Source organism: Anabrus simplex, chromosome 5 (assembly GCF_040414725.1).
Source record: "Anabrus simplex isolate iqAnaSimp1 chromosome 5, ASM4041472v1, whole genome shotgun sequence".
Classification (NCBI taxonomy): Eukaryota; Metazoa; Arthropoda; class Insecta; order Orthoptera; family Tettigoniidae; genus Anabrus; species Anabrus simplex.
Genome location: NC_090269.1, coordinates 283,693,528 through 283,716,250, shown reverse-complemented (window position 1 = coordinate 283,716,250; position 22,723 = coordinate 283,693,528). Strand labels below are relative to the sequence as shown.

The following is a 22,723-nucleotide window of genomic DNA, read 5'->3' as shown; positions in this document are numbered from 1 at the left end:
AATGCACAGGTAAATTTACTTGTTGCAAGTCTTGGTCAGATTTCTAGTCATTCTATAATTTATTTATTTATTTATTTATTTATCTATCGTATGGCTTTTACTGCCAGGAGTGTCCGAGGACATATTCGGCTCGCCTAGTGCAGGTCTTCCTATTTGACACACATCAGTGATCTACGCGTCTGGATGTGGCATGATGAGGTAGCGAGAGGGTGAAAGCCAGTGTCGGCACATAGCCTACTCCTATCGAAGAGCACCAACGGGTCTGCTTCAAGGCTTAAAGTCTCCATCTGACGGACGAATGACTATCAACAGCGTCATATGGCCTCCATATGAACACAGCGGAGAGGCTTGGTAATGAATTAAGGCTTTAATTACGCAATCAACACATTGTATCCCACCTCTTCTACCCTGCCGGTCAACATTTTGATGCTGAAAATTATTTCGACCGATGGGACTTGAACCGGCTAACCACAGTGTTAGACGCCTTTAATGATCATGACCACCAGATTGGTATATTAAAGAATTAAGCTGCGGTACAGATGACTGCTTCAAGAATACGTAAGAAATAATACACGTTTGATACTATACTTCCTTGCAAAAACTACAAATAACGCAATGTGAATTAGGTGTTATCTAAAATGACAGTAGGATCGTCCCTATAGAATGAAAAGCAGAATAGGACAGTCCTGGCTGTCCAGCGCCGTACTCGGGGGGGAGAAGGCTGAGGTATATGGCGTTCAACCTCCAGCCCGAAATAAAAATTAACTTGACAAATTTAAACAGCTATACGGGTTTTCGACAATTCAACCAAGTAAATCGAAACTATTAAGAAATCAAGCATCTGCAAACAATTTAATATACTAAATGTTTTATCAATATAGTTAACTATTTACTGAAAAAATAAATAAAAAATAAACGAAAATGTTGAACTTTGCTGAAGTGTGAATTATTCGTTTTTAAACAATTTTGTAACATTCAATTATTTACACCGGGGTAGGAGGGGTGGGGGGTGGGGACTGAGGTTCTAATCCAAGTCGATCCTGGGTCGAGATTATCACCTAAAAATCACGTTGGGTCAGGAAGAGCATCAGACTTTAAACCTCAGCCAAAACTAATGGAGCCATAGACACCAGAAATAACTGGGATAATCTGAAGAATTTTTATTTTATTTACGCTCCAATTATTTCTTCATTTCTAAAATGTTTTGCTATGGTTGTTTATTAGAAGGGAATTTAATGTTTATTGTCTTAATATTGTAAGTACTGAAATACATATTTGAATGGTTATCTGCCAAAAACTATCACACTTTCCGACTTCTGTTTTTTAAAAACATTTTATCAGTTCATATGGATCATGTTCCACGTATAATTAAAGAGTGCGAAACAAAAATTCTTACGAGCATTTTCCATAGCGCATGGTTAAGAATTCAAACAACAGATTCGTTTTTGTAAACAAAATACAGTTTTTAGTCTCCAACGATTCAGTAGATCGCAATATCACGAAAAAAATTATTTCATTGTTTCGAATTTTCTTTAGAGTAATTGCATTTGTAGAACCCTTACCTGAACCAGCTGATTAACAAGACTTAGCAGAAAGCTCAGAAGCACGAAAAAAACAAGGGGGTTTGTAGAGGGAACCTCTGACATGAAGAAAATGCAATTGGTGTAGTACAGTTTACGGAAATTTGAGGGAAACCAACATGTGCAGCACATTTTCCCTAACATATACATTTTCTTTTCTTTTGTTTTGTTTGCCCCACCGGAAGGATAATTTTTTTGTAGTAAATAATAATAATTATTATTATTATTTATACCGGTAAGTGAAGAAATGAAGCAATACTGGTCCAAAATCGTATTCGGTCATTGGACGTCTTACCATCGCAACGTTTCTATTACTAGTTAATTTGTTAATTGTCAGTAGTGATGGTTTGATCACGATCGAGTGAGTTACTTTTTCTTACAACCCAGCCACAAGTTTTCACCTATTATAAAATATGTCAATCACAATAATACACATTTTTGCAGCATATATTTGAGTTTTGTGTTAAGAGTTTATTAGAATGTGAAAATTGATGTTAACAGCAATATACGTATGTATGTGTACTAAATTATATAATGAAATTTGCTGAATAGTAATGTATTTAAAAAATTTGTGTACTTTATTTATAAAATTTATCGCCGGTTTTCCCTGTCATATTTCATCCCACGAACACTTTCCAATATCATTTCATTTTCATCCGTCAGTCATTAATCACTGCCCCAGAGGAGTGCGACATACTTCGGCAACCGGCACGATTCGAATCTTCGCCGCTAGATGGGGACTTCAATTCCACTTCTGACCCGGTCGAATGACTGGAAACTGACGTAAACCTAGAATCAAACTACAAACCGATGGCTAAGTAAGTGTCCAGACATGTCACTAAATTTAAGGTGTAACATGGTTAAAATCGATCTTGTACCCAGGCAGAGTAAAGCTTTACGATTTAGCGCTCGTAAAATACTAAATCTATGTCCTTTGGAAGCAAAACGGACGACACACTAGCTTTCTCATCATTTTACATATAAAGGCTCTTAAATGCTCTTTGAGACATAATTCTTTGTAAAGGCGGTGTTGCCATTTTTACGTGACAGTTGACATGGTGATCATTACTTTTCTTTTGTCATTGAATTTACTGTTCTCAGATCATTTTCATGATATAGACTAAGTTAAGAGTTTACATATCATTTCTGATCACGAAGGATGAACCTTTTTTCACTATTGGTTTAACGTCGCACTAACACATGGAAGGTTTTCGGCGTTGCAAGAATGTATTAGGAATGGGAAACCGCGGAAAATCTTCAGGGTAACCGGCGGTGGAAAATGAAACGGGGGATAAATATAGAACTTATCGTAGCCTACATGTTGTTCTTAAAGCTTGTTAAAGTACGGCGAGTTGGAACTACTAAAGGAAAAGAAATACCACCAGCTTTCGCGAAGCTAATTTCATAATATACGCCTAGATTTGTAAATCTAATTATTTGAATTGAACAGACATTTAGGATGGATGCATTTACAGTCTCAAGAACACGTTGGGGGTTTTTGATGAAACTATGACTTCATATCCTAACTCTCAATGTAGGCCCTACGCGGAAATTCAGTGTAACTTCGATTCTAGAATGTATGAAGGAAAACAGTTCCGAAGTGCAGGAAAAGAATGAAGTAATATGCTGCTAAAGGTAAGCTTTACATATTAACTTGGCTAGGAGAGAGCATGATAATTTTATTGCTATTGAAAGTATTTATACACTCATCCTAAGACAGCATCTAGCACGATTGCGAGAATACATGCCATTCACACTGCCACACCTACATGGAGCCTGTATTTTAAATTAGACGTGCTTGTCTTTTGCGTGACTGGACATCATATTCGGTCTTGGGTGTAAAACTTTAGACGGCATTAAGCTGTCGAATCTTGCTGAAAATAAATACAGTTTATTTACTGTATATCTTTATGTTCGTTTTGGAATTTCTAAAAGGTGTTTCGTGTTTAATCGAACGGCAGAGTTTTATTTATCAATGCAAATTTTATATAACCATAAGGCCTACATTTATGACGCAAAGGAAAATCGAAATAATTTGTTTAAAACGCAGCAGTGTTCTACGATCTACGAAGATTTCCCATGAAGATTGGAGAGGCATGCTTCAAAATGCGTTATATAAACTACCTTCTTGTGCCATTAGCGATACATATGATCGCGTTAACCCAAAAATATGAAAAATGATCAAGATTGTATGACAGTATTTTAAAATCATTCAGCATAAGGAAATTCTGTATTATTTGAGAGTAACTAAATCATGTTTTTCACTACGAAAAAATTGTGGGCATAAAGGGTTTTATCCCTCATATCCACAATAACATATGTATAACATATTACAACATGAAATATAAAGCATTGGGAAAATCAAAAAGTAAGTCAGGAAAAGGAAGTTCAGTAGGACATATTAAAACTTTGGGAAGTTAATAAAATCATACACTCATTCAGCCATACAAAAATTAACAATGAACACAAGATAATTTATGCCAAAATAAAAATGTATTATTCAAATATGCATACAGCAGGATCTTTTATCCACAAACAAATTCGATATGGATGGAGAATATACAACACAAACATTTTCGGAATGTATATAAAATATAGGTGCAACACAATGATTCTCAGCCAAGACCAGTATACAAATATTAAAAAAAAACATTGATTTATATAACATACAAAAATATCATGGAACAATCCTATTTTATAAGGTATTCTGTATCAATAAATAATAAATAAATCAGATGTCTAAAACTGTCATATCTACAATAAAATACATTATAATAGGACAAATCCCTTAATACTCATTAATATAGTCTGTATCTCTAAAGCTTTGTCTTGTGTAAGCCAGAAGAAGTAAACATCAACATTTCTGCAGTTACCTATAGGAATATTCATACATCAAACCCCGTGGCAACAATTCCAGAACGTACTACAACTTTAATAGTTATTTGCCTCAAGACTATCTACATATTCCATAACACAACGTCAAGTGTCAGCTAAGTATCGGTGCATAACGAACAACCCTACAGAATCAAGTAATTTGATCTAAGAAAAGTAGGCCTAAAGTGCTGACTGTTGCAGAGGGCAAAAAACAAGGCTAGTTCACTGATTTGTCCCAGAGAAAATGGACGTACATCTACATAACGTTCTTTCCAACTACAGTACCCAGGCCCGTGAGTATTTTCGACGAGGAAGGGAAAAAAAAGAGAGAATATCGCAATAAATCCTTCACGAACAGTCCGGCTGAGAATCAACTGTGAGCACAATGAGAAAGGGTGTTTAACGTTAGCAAACGAGAATTTTCTCGTTGCATTCTTTAAACGCGAATCAAAATATGTTGCAAGCGAAGCAAAAATTCAAGCAAACCTGCGTACGAAAGGAACAGGAAGGGAAGTATTGCAACAGGTGAATTCTACATACTATTTCACACTGTTTCGGCTCCTACGTTTTCATAGTCCACGGACGGTATTATGTGCAAAGTTATATGCAATAAAATGAGAGAAAAATACGATAAAGGCAATTTTTAGTAGAATAAGTTGAATAAAAACATTTTATGAGGAACACAAGAAAAACTTGAGTTGTATATGTATCAGTTGACAGAGTTGCTGCATTCGATAAAAATTGAGGAACAAAATTTTCCAAATAAATTATTTCCTCTAATCGCTTTGTCCCTTAAGATATTGTATACGGAACAAAACCGACACTCATTCATAACAGAACGTATCTCTACGGTTAATCTATATAATACGAAACGTTTACATTTTCTTGCACCATTTTCTAGGATGAAACATTATGAAGAATGATGCAGAAATTGCTTACGGAGCTAGTTTCGGTCTTCATTCCTGATTAAACATGCATTTTTCTGCACAATTAAAACAATTTACGAACTGGATTTAAACAAAAATGACTGGTAAAATCAGGTTTATTTGAGAAATCTAAATTATCTCCCACGAAAGAGAATATTATCGAGGTTATGAAAATCCGGAGAACAGTCACCAAATAATTTATGCTCAGGTTCAAGTGTTACCCTGGAAGTGTATTATAGAAGATGAATGTGCAACTATAATAAACAGTGATGAAGTTTATAAAAGCCACCAAATTTCAAAGAAAAACGTGAGATGCGTTCCGCTGGATATAGATTAAAATTATAATTAAGCACCCATAAATGAGTCACTAAATTACGATAAATTTATTTTTCGTTGAACGTCCAAAGTGGTGAAACAGTATTACTTAATATTTCCGCGACAAATTAACAGGACTAAGATGTAAGACACTTTACCAGAATAATCGTTGAACTACTGGAGTTACAAATACTAGATAGGAAAGTGCATCTTACAGGAAAATGACAGAAGAAAGTTGAAATACGTCACCTTGGTATTCTGAAATATTTGTCAGGTCCAGAGCATACAGTTCTAAAAAAATTACACAAGAAGACAAAAGAAGACTGGTCTCAAAAGTAAAGTTAAACTACAGAAGGATATATCAGATGGAGAGAGACAAATGGAAATTCGGTAGGATGAAATATTATGAAGAATGATGCAGAAACTGCTTAAGGAGCTAGTTTCGGCCTTCATTCGGTACCTCATTCATTATCACTTCATAGCTAACTGAAGTCCAAGAGTTAAAAAACATGGTTACGAAATATTTTGTCACCCATATTAGGTTTCTTACTACTTGCACAAAATAACGACCGTACTGGATGTTATGATAAAATTGAAAAAATCGCATAACTAATTCCACCTGAATAACATCCAAATGATAAATGAAGCCTGAAAAGGTACCAAAACCCTTAATAATCTAGATTAAAAATCAGATTTCTGCATCTGAGTCGAGGAAACATATGTACAAAAACTACTAATTTTCTGAAGAAAGAAGATATAATACTAATTATAAGAAATTACGAAAAAAATTTGGAGTAATGTAGCTAGTACTACAGAATTCATTGATTATGGAAAGACGAAAATGTGATTACAGTCAATGCATCACACTCCGAACAAACCATGTCTACAAAGTAACTAAGTACACAAACTAGTACATTTTGTTCACTATTGTGAATAAATGCATCAAAGAGAACAACTCTTGCAGCAAAGGAAAGCTATACATGATCTGAGGGGTTATGATTTCGTTAGGAGACTTCACTAGCCGTAACATGCTAGCATATAAAATTCTCTCTCTCTCCCCTCTGGAGAAGAGAATTGGTAACGCGGAGCCAGTAAATAATTTTACAGCCGTAATAATAAATAATGCCAACTGCGCGATAGTAACCACGTTAATGGGCCAATTAGCTATAAAGAGTATTAGACACTAACATTGATATATGTGTACCTTTATGAGAAGGGTAAAGTTCAAATGGATTCACCAAAAAGATCTATCCCAAATTACGGCAAAACTGTTAACACGACTAAAAATAAACTGTGAGATACTTCACTTATAGCCATATAAATGGATTTTTTTAAATACCTAGTTTTACTAACATCTAGATATCTATAGAAAAACGCTGCTACGTATGGTACAAGTGGTTCATAATTCAAGTGATCTACATGTCACGCAGTTTGAGATTCGCTTCTGTACACTAAAGTTCAGATGGCATATGAAATACAAAGAAGATCTGAACCAAGTCCGGATTTTCAACTCATTTCATATCATGACATTGCAGATAAAATCTACTGACGATATTAATTATCAGAAGGGTCATGGTAACACAGCAGCTTTAAGTACAAACAAAATCTACTGCATTATCTGTATAGCATACGAGTATCATTTTCCGAAGAAGGACGAATAAGATGAACATAATAGCAACCAATGGAATTTTGTTTAATTCTGTGATATTCTCCAATACAAAAACTGGAAATTCCTAAACATGAAGATTACAATAAATACACAATGAACGCTTGAAATTGATTTTTTTTTCCAAGATATGTATAAAGTACATTTGCACAGAAGGTAAACATGGCTTATGTACATATTCGAATAGCCATAAGATTATTCCTACACGAATTACCTGGAATGTCACCAAAGGGATTACTGCTTAACTAGAACTTCTTCCACAGGCAACACAAGACAGAGCATAAATTAGGTAACTGCAATCTTCAATACCACGCAAAAAAGTATCACAAAATGCTTACAATTCGCTTTACAGACTGAACGAAATAAAAAACACTAAATAAACATTTCCTACAAGCTACCGTTATCAAAATACATAATACATATTAAGATCATAGTCATTTCATGGTAAATATTTTCACAATCTTGCCATACAGGTAGTAAATATTCTTCTGTGACATTACATATTTCATTGATACATAAAAATAAATAATATCAGCAGTCTTGATTATAACATCACAGGTAAAGGAAGTGGAGGAAGAAGGTGTAAGTTTTTCTCTTTACAAACAAAACAAGCACACAAGAGAGCGGAGGAGAGATGAAGTGTCGGCAAAGAACGCCGTCATCTAAACAGGAAAACATCACAACAGGATAGAAACAGAACAGCGAGGGCAGGGCCGCATGGACTGACTTGTCTTACCCCAGTAAGGCTGTTTCCTCTGCAGATGCTGAAGTCGGCATTTTGCGTTCCCTAAAAACAAATCATACCTGCATAGAAATACAAGTCTACAGCAGCATTTACATTCTAGCCTAGCTTACACTATCGTTTAGAAGACAGGGAAATTTCATTTTATATAGCCATCTACATTATAACTCCGAATCTGGGGAGATTTAACAAAGTTTAGAGCTATGTTCAAACAATCTGACATCTAAAAGCTGAGCATTCACAAGTGATAACTGAAGCAAAACATTCACAAACTTAGCAACATTCATTTTTCACGCCAATATCTTACTTCAATACTCTGAGCGAATCCTTAAAGATCAGCCACTATCACACTAAATATACTATGCTCCAGGATACAGACAGGCTTAGAAGTGGAACTTAAGATGAAGACTTATACTAAAATCATGTTTGCAATATTTTAAACCAATGACCAAGAAAAGACAAAGCAAATATGCACTGCATGTTCCATTCGTAGTGAAAATTTTCAAGTATTAAGCTGAAAAACAGCTATTGGCAAACTTAAATATTACCAATGTTCTTTTCAGTAAATTTACGTGATGCTTTGAGTTCGGATAAAATTATAAATTTCTGTACTCGAAGTACTACTTCAATTTATGAAGTGAGGCGAATAGTAACATATTACCGATGTGTTAATAAATAATGCCATTATGCTACAATACAAGAACACTTTTGTTAAACCTTTTGATTGAATTATTCCACATATACGATTACTTTTTTAAGTATAAAGTTTGAGCAGAGAATTACACCATAAAATCCCCAAAATAAAAAATTATTTTACAAACTAGACTTACTATACCAATTACTCTTTTAACTGAAGTGGAAAAGAACTTGTTAATAAAAAGCATGTAAAAAAGCAAAGGCCTGAATGACAAAATTTAATGACCAAGTTTGAATATGTATGAACAAATTATCGGTATCTTGCGAAGATATAGACAAAGTTTATAATAAGTGTCTTAAGTGACAACCCTTTTCTTAATAACAATTTTCAAGGCCTGATTAATTTATGACGACTTATACATCCTGAAATGGTTCAATATACTATAGGATGGGAAAGGTGTTACTGAATACTTATTCATATTAAATGAAACTTTACAGTGCCAACTGAACGATAATGCCCACCTTACTGAAGGCTGCTGACAGTCTATCTTTTAGGGCTGTTCCAGTACAAGCTTAAGATAAATTGAAATATATCAAGGAAGCATTTAGCATGGCAATAACGATGCCCTGAGGATTGTCAGCAAGAAGAAAAAAGTATCTATGACGGAACATCCCTGAAGGGCCTTGGCCTGCCAAATCACCACTGTTCAGCCCGAAAGCCAATGTATTACTAGGTGACGCGTGGTCTGGGTGGCGAATCCTCCCGGCTTTTTTTGTGTTTGTTGACTTTCTAGGTCAGGCAGCTAGAAGTAGGAAATGTTCTAACAGTACAAACCCCGAGATATACCACGGAACGAGGAACTATTGAGACATTTTTAACGAGGGTAGAAGTCAGGAAAGTGGACAACAATTTACTGCCACTAGTCTCGGGATATATTTTCTATCTAATTTGTTTTCTCGCTCATCTAGGATAACTCCGCAAATTGATGTAACTCAATGTGGTAATAGAAAAAACAAATCACCCATGGCAATTTGAAATTGTTACTATAGAAAATTGCATCACTGACAATTTAATTTAACTGATATAACACAAAGATGTTAAACTATGAACATATCTTATAATTCAGAACACTTAATAATGTAACAAGGAAATAACTGAGTGGCTGATCTATTAAGAACTCTTTCTTAAAAAAATAGGCCTGCATAGTGCAAACATACTGTACTACCATTACTACCAGTAAAGCCATACAGATTAGCAAGCACCAAAGCAGTTGCTATATAAATAATGTTAAGAGTTACAGTACCTGATACATCTGCAGTGCTTTTCCTAAGGTCATGTCAAAAGGCTGTGAACAGTCTAACCACAGAGAAACATTTCCAGAGGTTCCCAAGGCCACGAAAGTTAAGTTTATTAGAATTGAGTTCAGAAATATTCCATGGTATTCACAATTTGAGAAATCATCCTTCAGACATTCCAAATGACTAACAATACTATATACTTTTGGATTTCAATTCCATTCAGATCTGACCCGACAGACTTCTAAATAGAAGCACAAAACCAACAAATCAAGTGTAGATATCTAAACAACTATAATATGGACGCATCTAGTATTACATTTCGGTGATATTCAAAGATTTAATCTTTCTTCTTGATTACCGTAAAGCAAAAATTATGTACAAGTAAAAATCCACATTTTTCAACTTGTTTAATTAAACTTTCCTGTTTGGAAAGTTCTCTCTTATTTGTAAACTATTTGCCTTCAATGTGCGATGCTGAGGTAAAGCTCTTTTTCAATGTAAAAAGGAGAAAACTACAGAATAGGAAGTGTACTAGCTGAAATGTAGTTTTCGGTAAACTAAAACATCATTTCTTAATTGAAAATCTTGAAATTTTCAACTCGAAAAGTGAGGGAAAAGTTCATAGCTCATACTGTTGAAATACTATTAACCAACTTCGAATAGTTTGCTTACTGACAGCTCTCGCCCTATGTATACTTCAAAAAGGGTTTCTGTACATTTATACAGCTTTACCTCACTTTCATGCAAGATCGGAATCATAAAAAAAATTTCAGCATCCATATTCAAAGTTCAACAAAAGCACAAAACTTTGCAATTATAAGTGATCTGTCATAATAATTTTCTGAGCAATATTAACCCTTATTCGTCGTGAGCAGCTAGCTGGTCGATGTTCAAATAGACTGACCTGTGCATAACTGAAACCGGTTCGGAAACTTCAGAGCTGCCCTTAGTGCCACGTCTGTATAGTAGTTTGCTATAATGTCTATGTTTTTGTTTGAGAGAGTAATTCGTAATGGAACAATAAAAGTGAGTTGTGAACAATGGTATAAATATTAAGCAGACGATAACTGTAGATTCTAGAACTTTAAACGGCAGGTTCGAGCGATAGAAATTTTGTTCATAGGATGTTGTTGCCTGTTGGGTGACTTTTCTCCAGACTTCAATTTTTCTCTCTTTTCTTTTTCCTTTTTTTCTGATACAACTGTTTACGCAGTATTTCTGGTTTTACATTATGCCCTTCTTAGAGGTGTAGGTGGTTGTTATAGCCTTTCTGTTATCAAGGATTGCAGGTTCGATCCCGCCTGAAGTGTCATTTTAGTTAAATGCTACAAGTCCGTTTGCACATTCTTAAAGAACTCTTGTGGTTCAAAATTCTGAAATCCTGACATCTCAAAGTCTACGGCGATTGAAAGTGTATTTAACAAATTATATTTTTATGTTTACTTATTACAACTGTCCTCCTTGGCCACATATGATTAACTGAAATATGCAAGCTCTCAAATTATGTTTGTTTTCCTATATTAATAGTACTAATGGATAGATAAGGATTCAAGGAATACTAGATGCGTCCATATTATAGTTAATCCGAGTTCGCCAGACGGATGGATATTCAATTTCTGAATTTATACACACACATTCTCCAGGTGCTCCAGGATACCTCAGTAACGTTATTACGTTCCACTATGGACATGCACAGAGGTCCAAAACGGTTGCTAATAATTGCGACTACTAATATTGTCGACAGCATCAAAGCAGCAACCCTGACTCAAATCACAGCCATGTTCAACCCTGGAGATACCAGACACATATCCAGCAGATTTCCAATACAGTAATTTCACGGATTCGAAAAAACAAACGTTGGCCGCTACAACACCCGGTGATCAATTAAACCATTCATGGGTTTCATATTTCCCGACAAGATAAGATATTTCAACTGGATACCGAAGTGCACCTTCCCATCAGAACTTAGTTGTCCAGGGCTGATTTTAGGGGCATTATGAGTATCCCACATAACGGTGTGGCCACCATGTTCGCCCAACATGAAAACAATCATGCACTTATGGGAATTAGTTGAGAGTTCCATTCACACCAAAGATTCTGCAACTATAAATTCAGGAAACTAAGATACTATCTAGTCAGAACGGTTTCGTATCTCTACACAATTCTTCTGATAAGTGAAATTCACGCCATGTCCGATAGCTGAACTTCTCTGGGCTGGAGACATCCCTATGCTTTGTTCGATGGGTATACCACGACTTCTGGCAAGCCAGTGTATATCAACCATAATAAAAAAAAACTAAAACCTCGTCAAAATTTTAAGTTACCTCCTGAACGTTGTGTTAATTCTCTTATCTACTCCTCGAATTAGTCAGTACCACTTTAACATCTCCAAGCGATAAAAGTTCCCATGGATAAATATTGAACGATTGCTTCGTCTCAAATAGTTTATACTGTATTTGAACGTTAGTATGGAATGGATCTGCCTGCTGTCATTTCTTGATGGATACAGTACTTCGCATCCATCTCTTGGCACAGGCCAGAGTAAAGTGTAGCTTCCACCGAAGTCCCAGTCAACATCCATGGCTGTGACAATATGGAAGTTGCTGGGGTATGGATAGTACTGAGTAATGACATTCAGAGCATGACTAGTGCATCTGAGTGTTATGAAAGGTGCTGCTCATAGGGTCAGTCGTGCTGCAGTAGTACTTTCTGACCCAGTGAGGAAAGCAATGGCAAACTACCTCACTCCTCATCTTGCCTAGTACGCCTCATTTTGGTGCTGCCATTGGTTTTTTGGGTTTCCTTATAACCGCATAACCTTTGGTGGTGCTATTTGAGGATCCAACCAGCCTCTGGGCTGATGACCTAACAGACAGACAGATGGAATGGATCTAGTCAATAAATACGGATATAATTTTATATTTCAATTCTACGTACAGGATTTCCTGCAAGTTATGGGTCATGGACATTAATTAGATGTGTAAAACTGCCTTTTAAGAACACACATTTGTTGTAAATACCTACAGAAGAAGAACACAATATAGCGTTCTGTCCTGTTAGAGATTTATGGTGATTACAAACTTTCATTTAGATTGAGTTTGAGATAAAAACATCCCGCGGGAATATTTCCTGCTAGCTGTTAACTAGTTTGAATCCAACACAATCCTGCCCACGCACTGTCCTCACTATGAATAGAAAATGCTATGCCGCCGGCGTACGATAGGGCATAATTGGAAAAGTTGTCTCGTAGTCCAGCGGTCACGAACAGAGAACTGTGCGTCAGTTGGGCGTCATGGTTATAAAACTACAGTACAACCAAAGTTGAAACAGTCTAGATTAAAACTGAGCTCGGGGTGTTCTTTGTTTCAGAAGTGTGTCTAACAAAATACCAAGCAATGTTCTACGCAGTATTATAACGGCTATGTATGTACCAGTGCTTGTAACGACTAATACGGTCTTTATACTATCTGTTCCTATTGTACTATGATACTGATACATTGGAATTTTAAATAAAAAATTTACTTCATTATAAATGTCCAAATTTTACATTTCTATAAGAGGCACACGTAAAAACATGCCTGAATCATTACAGGCTTCTCATGTACTGTATGTCCAACACTTGTCCTGTTTCTCTGCTGGGTCGGGTAGGAAGTATGACTCATCTTCGTAGCAAGTTATTACGAAACAGATGCATTTCCCGACGTCAACCTAGTCTTAGGAGTTAATGAGATGAAATGAATGACATATGATAGTAGAAAGGGAGAGGGTGAAACCTGGTGCCGGCACATAGCATACTCCTGTAGAATAACACCGAAGGGTCTGCTCAAGGCTTAACGTCACCTTCCCATGGTCGAACCACCACCAACAGCGACATATGCCCTCACTCCACATGAACACTGCTGCGAGACTTTAATTGAATCCAGGTTTTTGGCACGCAATCAAGTGATTAGAAATTGTATACCGACACCCCTCCTGCTCTACCAGCCAATATTTTGATGGTGATTTTTCCTTCTACCAACGGAAGTCGAATCGGCTAACCACGTATCAGACCGTAGAGATTGACGCCTTAACGATTACCAGGCGGGCCACTATAAACGTCTCGTATGCTTCAATATTTTATCCATGTAAGAATAGTATTTAGGGACAACCTTATCATGTTCCAGTTTCCCAGGTACTGCCGGCAAATCTTTTTCACTTTTGTCTTATAGTGACATACGTCATGTTAATTACGACCTCCAGTGTCCTTCCCTGATCTGCAATGCCCATCTTTACGATGTCCATCCGGTGGGTTATTGGTCTTGCCACCATGCGTTTTCCTGCCACATGTCTCTCCAAGTTAACATAAGCTGTCCTTGTTGGTTCCATCCTCATTACATGGCCGAATCACCTCAATCTGGACAGGCTGACCCGATCCAAGAATGTCCTCTGAGTCACAGCTTCTTTTCTCACTATGTCATTCCTTAATTTGTCCAGATGTTTTTGAATTGTAGACCTGAGGAACTTCATCTCAATTGTCTGTAACCTTGGCGAGTCCTTAGTGAGAGTGCCGCTTTCGATACTATAGGTTAAGACCAGCAGCGGCTGCTGAGGGGAACTGGTGGAGGGGCACACTACCTTTTCACAAATTTACGTTCTTACTAAGCACACATGAGTAAAGAAATGCATAGCCGGATACACATCACACAATGTTAAATACTTGATCATTACTCACCTACTTCACTGTCATCTTCTTCATTTTAAGAGAAACTGTGGAATGAAATGTTGGTGTCCATTCGAAGAAGGCAGCGATCCAGACTCTTCATCACCCTAAGTATCTTGAACTATTTAAATGTACAGCACCTACTGTCACTAAAGTATCTTGAACTATTTAATGTACAGCACCTACTGTCACTAAAGTATCTTGAACTATTTAAATGTACAGCACCTACTGTCACTAAAGTATCTTGAACTATTTAAATGTACAGTACCTGCTGTCACTAAAGTATCATAAACTATTTAAATGTAAAGCACCTACTGTCATTAAAGTATCTTGAACTATTTAAATGTACAGCACCTTCTGTCACTAAAGTATCTTGAACTATTTAAATGTACAGCACCTACTGTCACTAATGTATCTTGAACTATTTCAATGTGCCTACTGCCACTGAAGTCTATCTGAAATACGTTCACAGCGCTATATACATTATGGAACTACCGTTGGAGGGCCTTGTAATACAGAAGTCCATTCAAATTACTGTACCGACTGATAGGCCTTCTACTGAGTCTACAGGACGAATGAAGTACAGTCTACTCGCCCTGGCCATACAAATGAATACGGTAGGGCCTTGTTCAACGACCGCAGTGTTATCTCTTTATTTAAACACGAATTCCATTCTTCTATGCCTTAAATTCACAAACTTAGAAATGACTTTATCGTCAAAGTCAGGCATATCGTAAATAAGGTCTTTCGCAATAGAAATCATTGCCAGAGCAGATAGTCGTTCTTCGGTCATTGTGTTGCGCAAAAATGTCTTAATACGAGCCAGTGTCGAAAAACAGCGCTCTGCTTCGGCTGTGGACATGGGTGTTGTCACAATTATCCTGAGAAGCTTTAGCGTTTCTTTGAACGTTGATTTCAGATTATTTTCTAAAATAAAAGCGAGAAGTGGTAGAGCTCCTTTCACTTGCCTGAAATCTGTCCGTTTGTAAATCACTTCTAATTCCGTCTTTAGCCTTTCTTTCTGCAACATTGGATAATGTAACACAGTAGAATTTAATACATTTTGTGGAAAGTTTATAGAGAATTTGTCAAACGAATCTGAGTACAGTAGTGTTGCAGCTTCAATGTACCCAGTAAATGCAAACCTATCATACACCTGATTCATTACAACGTCACATACTTCTTTCGCTGCAATGGTCCTTGTGTCACTTACTCTACGTCTTTTATCGGAATTATTGTAGTCCGTGAGGTCACATGAAATTGTATCTATTTCTTCACGTTGTTGTGCTACGCACTTTGCGAAGTCAGAAATAGCCTTTTTTATTTGGACTGAATCTGTTTCGCGTTTTTGTAGCTGATTGTACAAAATGTCAACATGCGGCATTAATTTGTGAAAAATAGACAACCAGAACATGAATATGGTATCCTCAAGAGCACGTCGCAGTCCACTGGCTTCATTTACGCTAACAGACGTTTTACCTTCTTCTATTCTACGAAAGCACTCGATCAGTTTATCTCTATTCTCATAAACTATATTCACCGTACGAATGTTGTAGTTCCAGCGAGTAGTGATTGTCCGAGGGAGTCTAGTCTTCATTATTTCATTCAATAGGTCACTTCTGTGAGACGAGTTGGAAAAGAAAGTTGGAATTGCGGACAGGTTACAGAAAAATAATTTGACTTGGGGACTGTACGAACAAGCCTTCTGCATTGTCAAATTTAGCTGGTGTCCATAACAATGAATGAAATGTGCATTAGGGTAGTGTACTTTCAATTTCGCCTGCACACCCCCTGTCCTTCCGCTCATTACGCTGGCTCCGTCATAACTCTGACAAATAAGTTTATGTGGTGTGTCCCTTAATATGGGATTAATTTGCTCTAACAGACATTGACTCAATCCATCCGCTGTCCTGTCGGTTGGATTCATGAACCCCCAGAATCTTTCATGGACGTGACCCTCTAATGCATATCGAAAAACAAGTACCAATTGGCATTTGTTTGAAACATCCGTTGTTTCATCTGCTTCTATTGCAACGAATTGGGATTCCCCAATTTCTGAAGAAATTTGTTCCCTGCACACATTTAACATACAGTCAAGAAGCTCGTTCTGAATGGTCTTTGAAGTGCCTTTAAATACAGAAGCTTTGGCCAGGTGTTCTTTCATAGCAACGTCTATTTCAGCCGTAAAATTAATGAGGCCTTTGAAAATTCCAGGATTTAGAGAATTTTCTGTCTCATCATGGCCACGGAGTGCCACTTCAAATACGCCACAGAATTTTATGCACTGAATAATTCTGCGTAATATGTGCCTATTTTTCCTAACCTGATCATTGTGTTTGTTAATGGTTTGGCGATAAGCAGAATCCAGTTGAGTCACTATATTAACTTTCCCTAGCACAGCTAATTCCATGCATGAATTGATATGTTGGGAGGAACTTTCGTGTTTTTTAATTTTTTCTTTCAAGTGTTTGAGATCTGTTACTCCGGTTTTCGTCCACGTCTGGTCATGTCCGAATAACATGCACGGAAAACAGAAAAACGCATTCCTTGAATCACAGCCACACAACCACTCGTATTCTGTATACACCCCTGGCTGGAATCTACGTCGATATTCACGCCCTTTATATTGTCCGACTTGCTCTAGTTGTAAATGAGGCGTTGGTCGACCGAGTGTCTTTATCTCAGTCTTTTCCGTTAGGGACAGTTGAGAAAAAGGTCTATTTAAAATATTACTCACAGAATTCATTGTACGTAGCCTAGATGTTAATCATACCTGTGTGATATACCTTAAGAGACTCTTCATAGGGATTCTGTATGTCCGCACACAAAACACGACAGATTTACTTTTAACGACACCACACTAAATATTACGAGATAGGATACTGACTAATTTCATTAGCCAGTACAGCATGTTTATCAGACCGCAGATGACAGACTTGGAACACGATGTTCTGCTCGGCGCGATAAGCCTTCGCGTATTTTCGTAATCGTAGCGGGCTGGCTTCGGTAATGACCCAATCTCCCATTCAGTGCATGTTAAAAATTAGTTCGTTCCACGCATGCGTGAACGAAAATTACGTAAGAAAGAGTCAGCAGCTAAGGGCACAGGGCCCAGCATGACCAGCCAGCGTAGAGCCCGCCGGAGGAAGCAAAGTACGTGTATGATGAAAACATTGACACTCTAGCTGCATGCGGCGCCTAATATCAAAACTGAATGTATCACCATTCAAATTGCCAGTATTTATAAAACCATGCATTAACAGTTACTTAGCCGGAGGGGCACGTGCCCCTCTGCCCTTTAGAACGAGCCGCTACTGGTTAAGACAGTTATGAAGTACTGATTAAACATCACCAGCTTTGATTCTGTTGGCACTGTGAGAGCTCTTCTGCACCATTTGCCACCTCCTTTGTGGCTAGTGTGTCTCGAGAATTTACACTGCCGAGGTATGTAAAATTTTCTACACTTTCCAGTGGATGGTTCCCTAGCGTGATGTTCGCTGGTCGTCCCTCCCTGTTTGTTACCATCACTACTGTTTTTGGGTTCGCTTATCTTGAGATTGAATTACTGGAACTTAACCTTCCATTCATTGAGTCTCGAGTGTAATTGTTCCTCGGTTTCTCCCCAGATCGTAACATCCCCGAAAGCCATGGCATTTAGGTGATCACGTCATCCACGATGGTGATGTGATAAGCAATAATAGGGACAATGGGACAGTGCACTGTCTTGCTGGACTCCACTTTTGGACTGGAACTAGGATGAATGTCTGTCACCCAATCGCACATAGCTGGTGCAGTTCTCATACAGCATCTGAACTCTCCTCACCAGTCTCTGAGGCTCATACCTTTTTCTCAGGCATTCCCATATTTTACCTCTTGTAATGCTGTCATACGCCATCCCAAGATCAAGGAAAACCACGAACAGATCTTCGCCTTTCTGTCAATACGTCACCATTAACATAAGAACACTCAAGATTAGGTCCGTTGTACACCTATTAGGCCTGAAACCAAAGCGCTCCTCTTAACTGTGACTCTAAGATGACTCGCATTCTGCTCTCTAAAATGTTCTCAAGAACCTTAAACCCATGAGAAATGAGTTATTCCCCGGTAGTTGGAACCTTTTCGTCATTTCTTACACAGGGGAATAATTACATCCTTGCTCCAATCACCAGGTATCTTGCCATCCTTCCAAACTACACTGAGCACTGTGTAGCCACTGCAAACCCTGGACTCGTGCTGATTAAATCATGTCCGTGCCGACTTCATTGACTACTGAGGATTCCCATTACGCCTTCTTCAGGTCTGCTTCTGTTTCTGCCCATGTAATGGGTGGTTCCTCAGTGTCGGTTTCAATACATGCTTCTTTTATTCTCGGATCTGCTTGTTTCCTGCTGAATAGGCGATCAAAATGATTCCTCAGAACCTCTCTGATGTACTCTTCTTTCCTGGCCAATTCTGCAGGTCACCCATGGGAGTCAAACAAAGACCTGTACCAGGCCTCTCCGGAGACCATACGCAATGAACCACGTCGCCAAATAAAGTTCCAGTTTCCCTGTCACCTATCAGGACAAACTTGAATGTCAAAACTGACAGGTAGGCAGACTGCATTATGTTAAATCTACCGTGTATGCTGACTTATCACTAAATCCGTCCAGATATAACTTATTATAAGAAGGATGAGATTATTCTTTACTATGACGAAAACAACTCATAACATGAAAAGTACAGTTGATTTAGTTTCGCCCAGCTTGTGAAAGTATATTATTTCAGGCACAACTTGTCAGCAAGAGCTAATAAGTGCTAATGAGCGCCAACAAGATAAACGTCATTAGCATCTTGGGCAGGAGAACGCATTGCAAGCGGAGTAGTAGTACTTAAACGTAGCAAGAAAAACTATGTTCAAATCACAACTGGTAAGTGAAACTTCGTAAATGAAACTTGTTAAGTTTGACTGTACAACGAATGGTCACATAACCGCACCGTCCTCTCAGATTAATCAGATGAAGAGGAAAAATGGAAGAGGTCCGGCTCTTCGAAAAATGTATGATACCGGCGAAAGTACAGCAAGAGCCACCAAATGTGTAAACATGAACGACGTTAAGCACCGCAAACTTAATACCGTCGGAGTCTGAAGAGAAGAAGTGTTGAAGGGAGGATACGGATAGAGAACATTGAGTTTTACGAGTCTGACACAGGTAAGAATATACTGAATGTACCGAGACTGGTGAATGCTGGCTCGATTCTCCCAGGTTAGATCATCGCCTATATCAAACGATTTGAGTTTGAAAAAGGGTGTTTCCTGACAGCGAATCAGTATAAAATTAAGAGCTCTAAAGGCTAGGAAAAATACATTTTCTACGCTTTAAATACTTAGTGAATGAATACTCGAAAGTTACTAATCCTTGTAAATTTTAGATAATTTTTTGAATCTTCTCCACACATTTAAAATTGGATTTGTTACTTCAACCACCTGTAAAGAGTGAAAGAGCTCCCTTTAATTCGAGGATTCAATATTTCAAGCCAAATTATCAAAAAATTAATATTTCTTATAATGTGGACAGACGATCATAGATATAGGAAAGAAGTTGCTGCTTATATAGCCTTATCAAATAAATACAGAAATAAATGGAAAGCAAATTACAGCAAAATTATTATTTTTCTCCAAAAACACCACCAATGGTTGTAAACCTAACAGTAACTCCATTCCAAGAGAATTTTTAATTTATTTGTTAGTGATGGGTTTTTGAAAAGTGGATTACTAAAATGAGTTCACTCTTGATTAAAAATGTTCATTTAACGCTAAAAACGTGAGTTTAAAATTAAATTTGTGTAAAGTGAGAAAAGCCAGTGGTCCGTTGTGTAGATAATATGCATATTCATAATTGTCCGCTGAAGAGCTCTCGACAGTTCCGCCTCGGTGTCCTTAATTTCAAAAAGTCTGTAGACTGTATCTAAATTAGTGCTAACATACTCCTACTTGCTAACTAAGAAGGACAATGGCCTCTCCAATGATTATACTACTTTACCGCAGAAAGCGAACGAACGTACAATCATGACGTACGGTACCTGATGTGTCCTTTCTCTCCACAGTGCGTGGTAACATTATCCAATATACCAGATTTATTTGATGTACTGTACGGAAGATCTACAATATAATATTAAGAATTAACGACCGTTATCTTTAACAAGGATATATTTCCAGTAGACTATATAGGTGTTTACAAGCTGTTCAAACAAGTGGGAAGTAATCGGGAATGCATAGTACACCCAAAAACAACACAAAGTTCCTATGAACATGTCCTACGGTCTATAGTTTAGGAATAACACTTTCCAAATTTGTACGGGAAGTATTGGTAATAAATGGACTTATCTGGCACATACCACGTCGAGTAGCTGTCGTCATGTTGATGTACCAGCAGAGTTACTGCATTCTAATACAAGAAGTGCAAAAAATGTCCACCATGCGCCTGAAAGCACGCCACCTCATTGACTGTCGGACACGTTCGAACACTCCCAGGCATTGCACGTATTCGATGGCAACCTTATTTCACACGCTGGCGAATTGCTGGAATGTTCGGTAGTGGCATGCCCGACTCCAAACTTATTCCTAAAATATACGAAACTACGAACTCTCCCCCGATTCTAGCTATTAACTAAAACAAGCTAAGCTCGTAAACTCTCGACCGTAGGTCATTTATTCAACGGGACTTTCTGTGTTTTGTGTTGCACTATCCATCCCCCGCTTACTTCCCACATGTTCGGGAACATTCTGTATACGATTTCCATTTATTTACGATCAACGGAAATGCATATTTGCAGTCTTTTCTCGAGCAATGTCACATTCCGAAGAATCTCCTTCGATTTTACAGCACATAATTTTCTTTATTTTATTCCCTTCCCCCTCTCCATCATTAAAGCGATGCAAACTTAAGGGACTCATCACTTTGTGTTTACGCGCATGTTTGTAGGAACAGACTACCAGTTGTGTACCTGGGGTCACAATGAAGGTTCAGTCAAACAGAACGCGATTTGACGTGGCGGTGCGATCGAGACCGCGGCGGACAGTCTTCGGCTTTAATTTCCTACAGAGTTCGCGCGGGCAAGAAAGAACAATGTCACTACAAGACCAGAGAAATTAACTGGATCTAGTGCGTGGTCACGAACACTTACACGACACACGACACACGGCACACCGGTTACAGTCTGAGAAGACGGAAACGTAGAAGGTATGCATTTATTTATTTACTAACAATGCATGACGCTGAAAAGCTAAAATATGTGAAAACCGGTCAAATGAAATTAACTTAAGGCTTTTCTCTCGTTTTTTTGTTTATTTCATGTACGGTACCTACCCATTTTCGTTTTGCTTTACTCAAAGCGAACGGAAGAGCTAAGTCGTCGGAGGAACTGCTGGACATTTGATTAAAAAAGAAAAATCACGAGCTCAAGAAAGAAGATACTGAAAGAAGTTGGTACGCACTTGGTTGCGACTGCTTTCACACTGGTTCCCCCCGATTTGTCCGCATTCTGTTGGACTACCCCAGTCCTTGACGGTTTGCGGTCATTCCGTCTGCGCGGACAGTTCACTTTCTGTTTGAAAAGGAAATCTTGAGTCAGCGAACGCAGTATGATACGGGGAGACGAGTGCCCGCTCTGAACCAACAGAACAAGTTGAATGATTGAGGTTTGAAGAAGTAATCGTCCGCTGGATGAATTAATTATACGTCTGAAGTAACAGAACTAACTTTGTATTAAGATTTCCGTTATTAATAACCCCACAGAAGAACGGAGCACACTGTTTTACGAGCCCCTTAGTATCATTTAAGAATATGAGAAGAGAATATCGATATTCCGAATGGATTATAAGTTATTTAGAATAAATCCACAACAAAGGTAATAGAGTGCAGTCGAATGAAGTCTGGAGATGCAGGTAACATTAGATAATGAATCTTAAAGGAAGTAGTTAAATACTATTACTTGGGTGATAGA

At 37.7% G+C, this 22,723-nt stretch overlaps 1 protein-coding gene across 6 annotated transcripts in view; it reads right to left on the bottom strand.

Annotated features, from left to right (window-relative positions):
• Positions 1 to 22,723, bottom strand: part of MESK2 (misexpression suppressor of KSR 2) — a 666,835-nt gene that overhangs the window by 499,032 nt on the left and 145,080 nt on the right. For 4 of the 6 annotated variants that reach the window (XM_067147421.2, XM_067147418.2, XM_067147419.2 and 1 more), the window contains one exon: positions 8,098 to 8,148. The exons of the other annotated variants lie outside the window; for them this stretch is intronic. In XM_067147421.2, the coding sequence (XP_067003522.1) occupies positions 8,098 to 8,148 (51 nt within the window). The remainder of the gene's footprint in view (positions 1 to 8,097; positions 8,149 to 22,723) is intronic. 6 annotated transcript variants of the gene reach the window in all.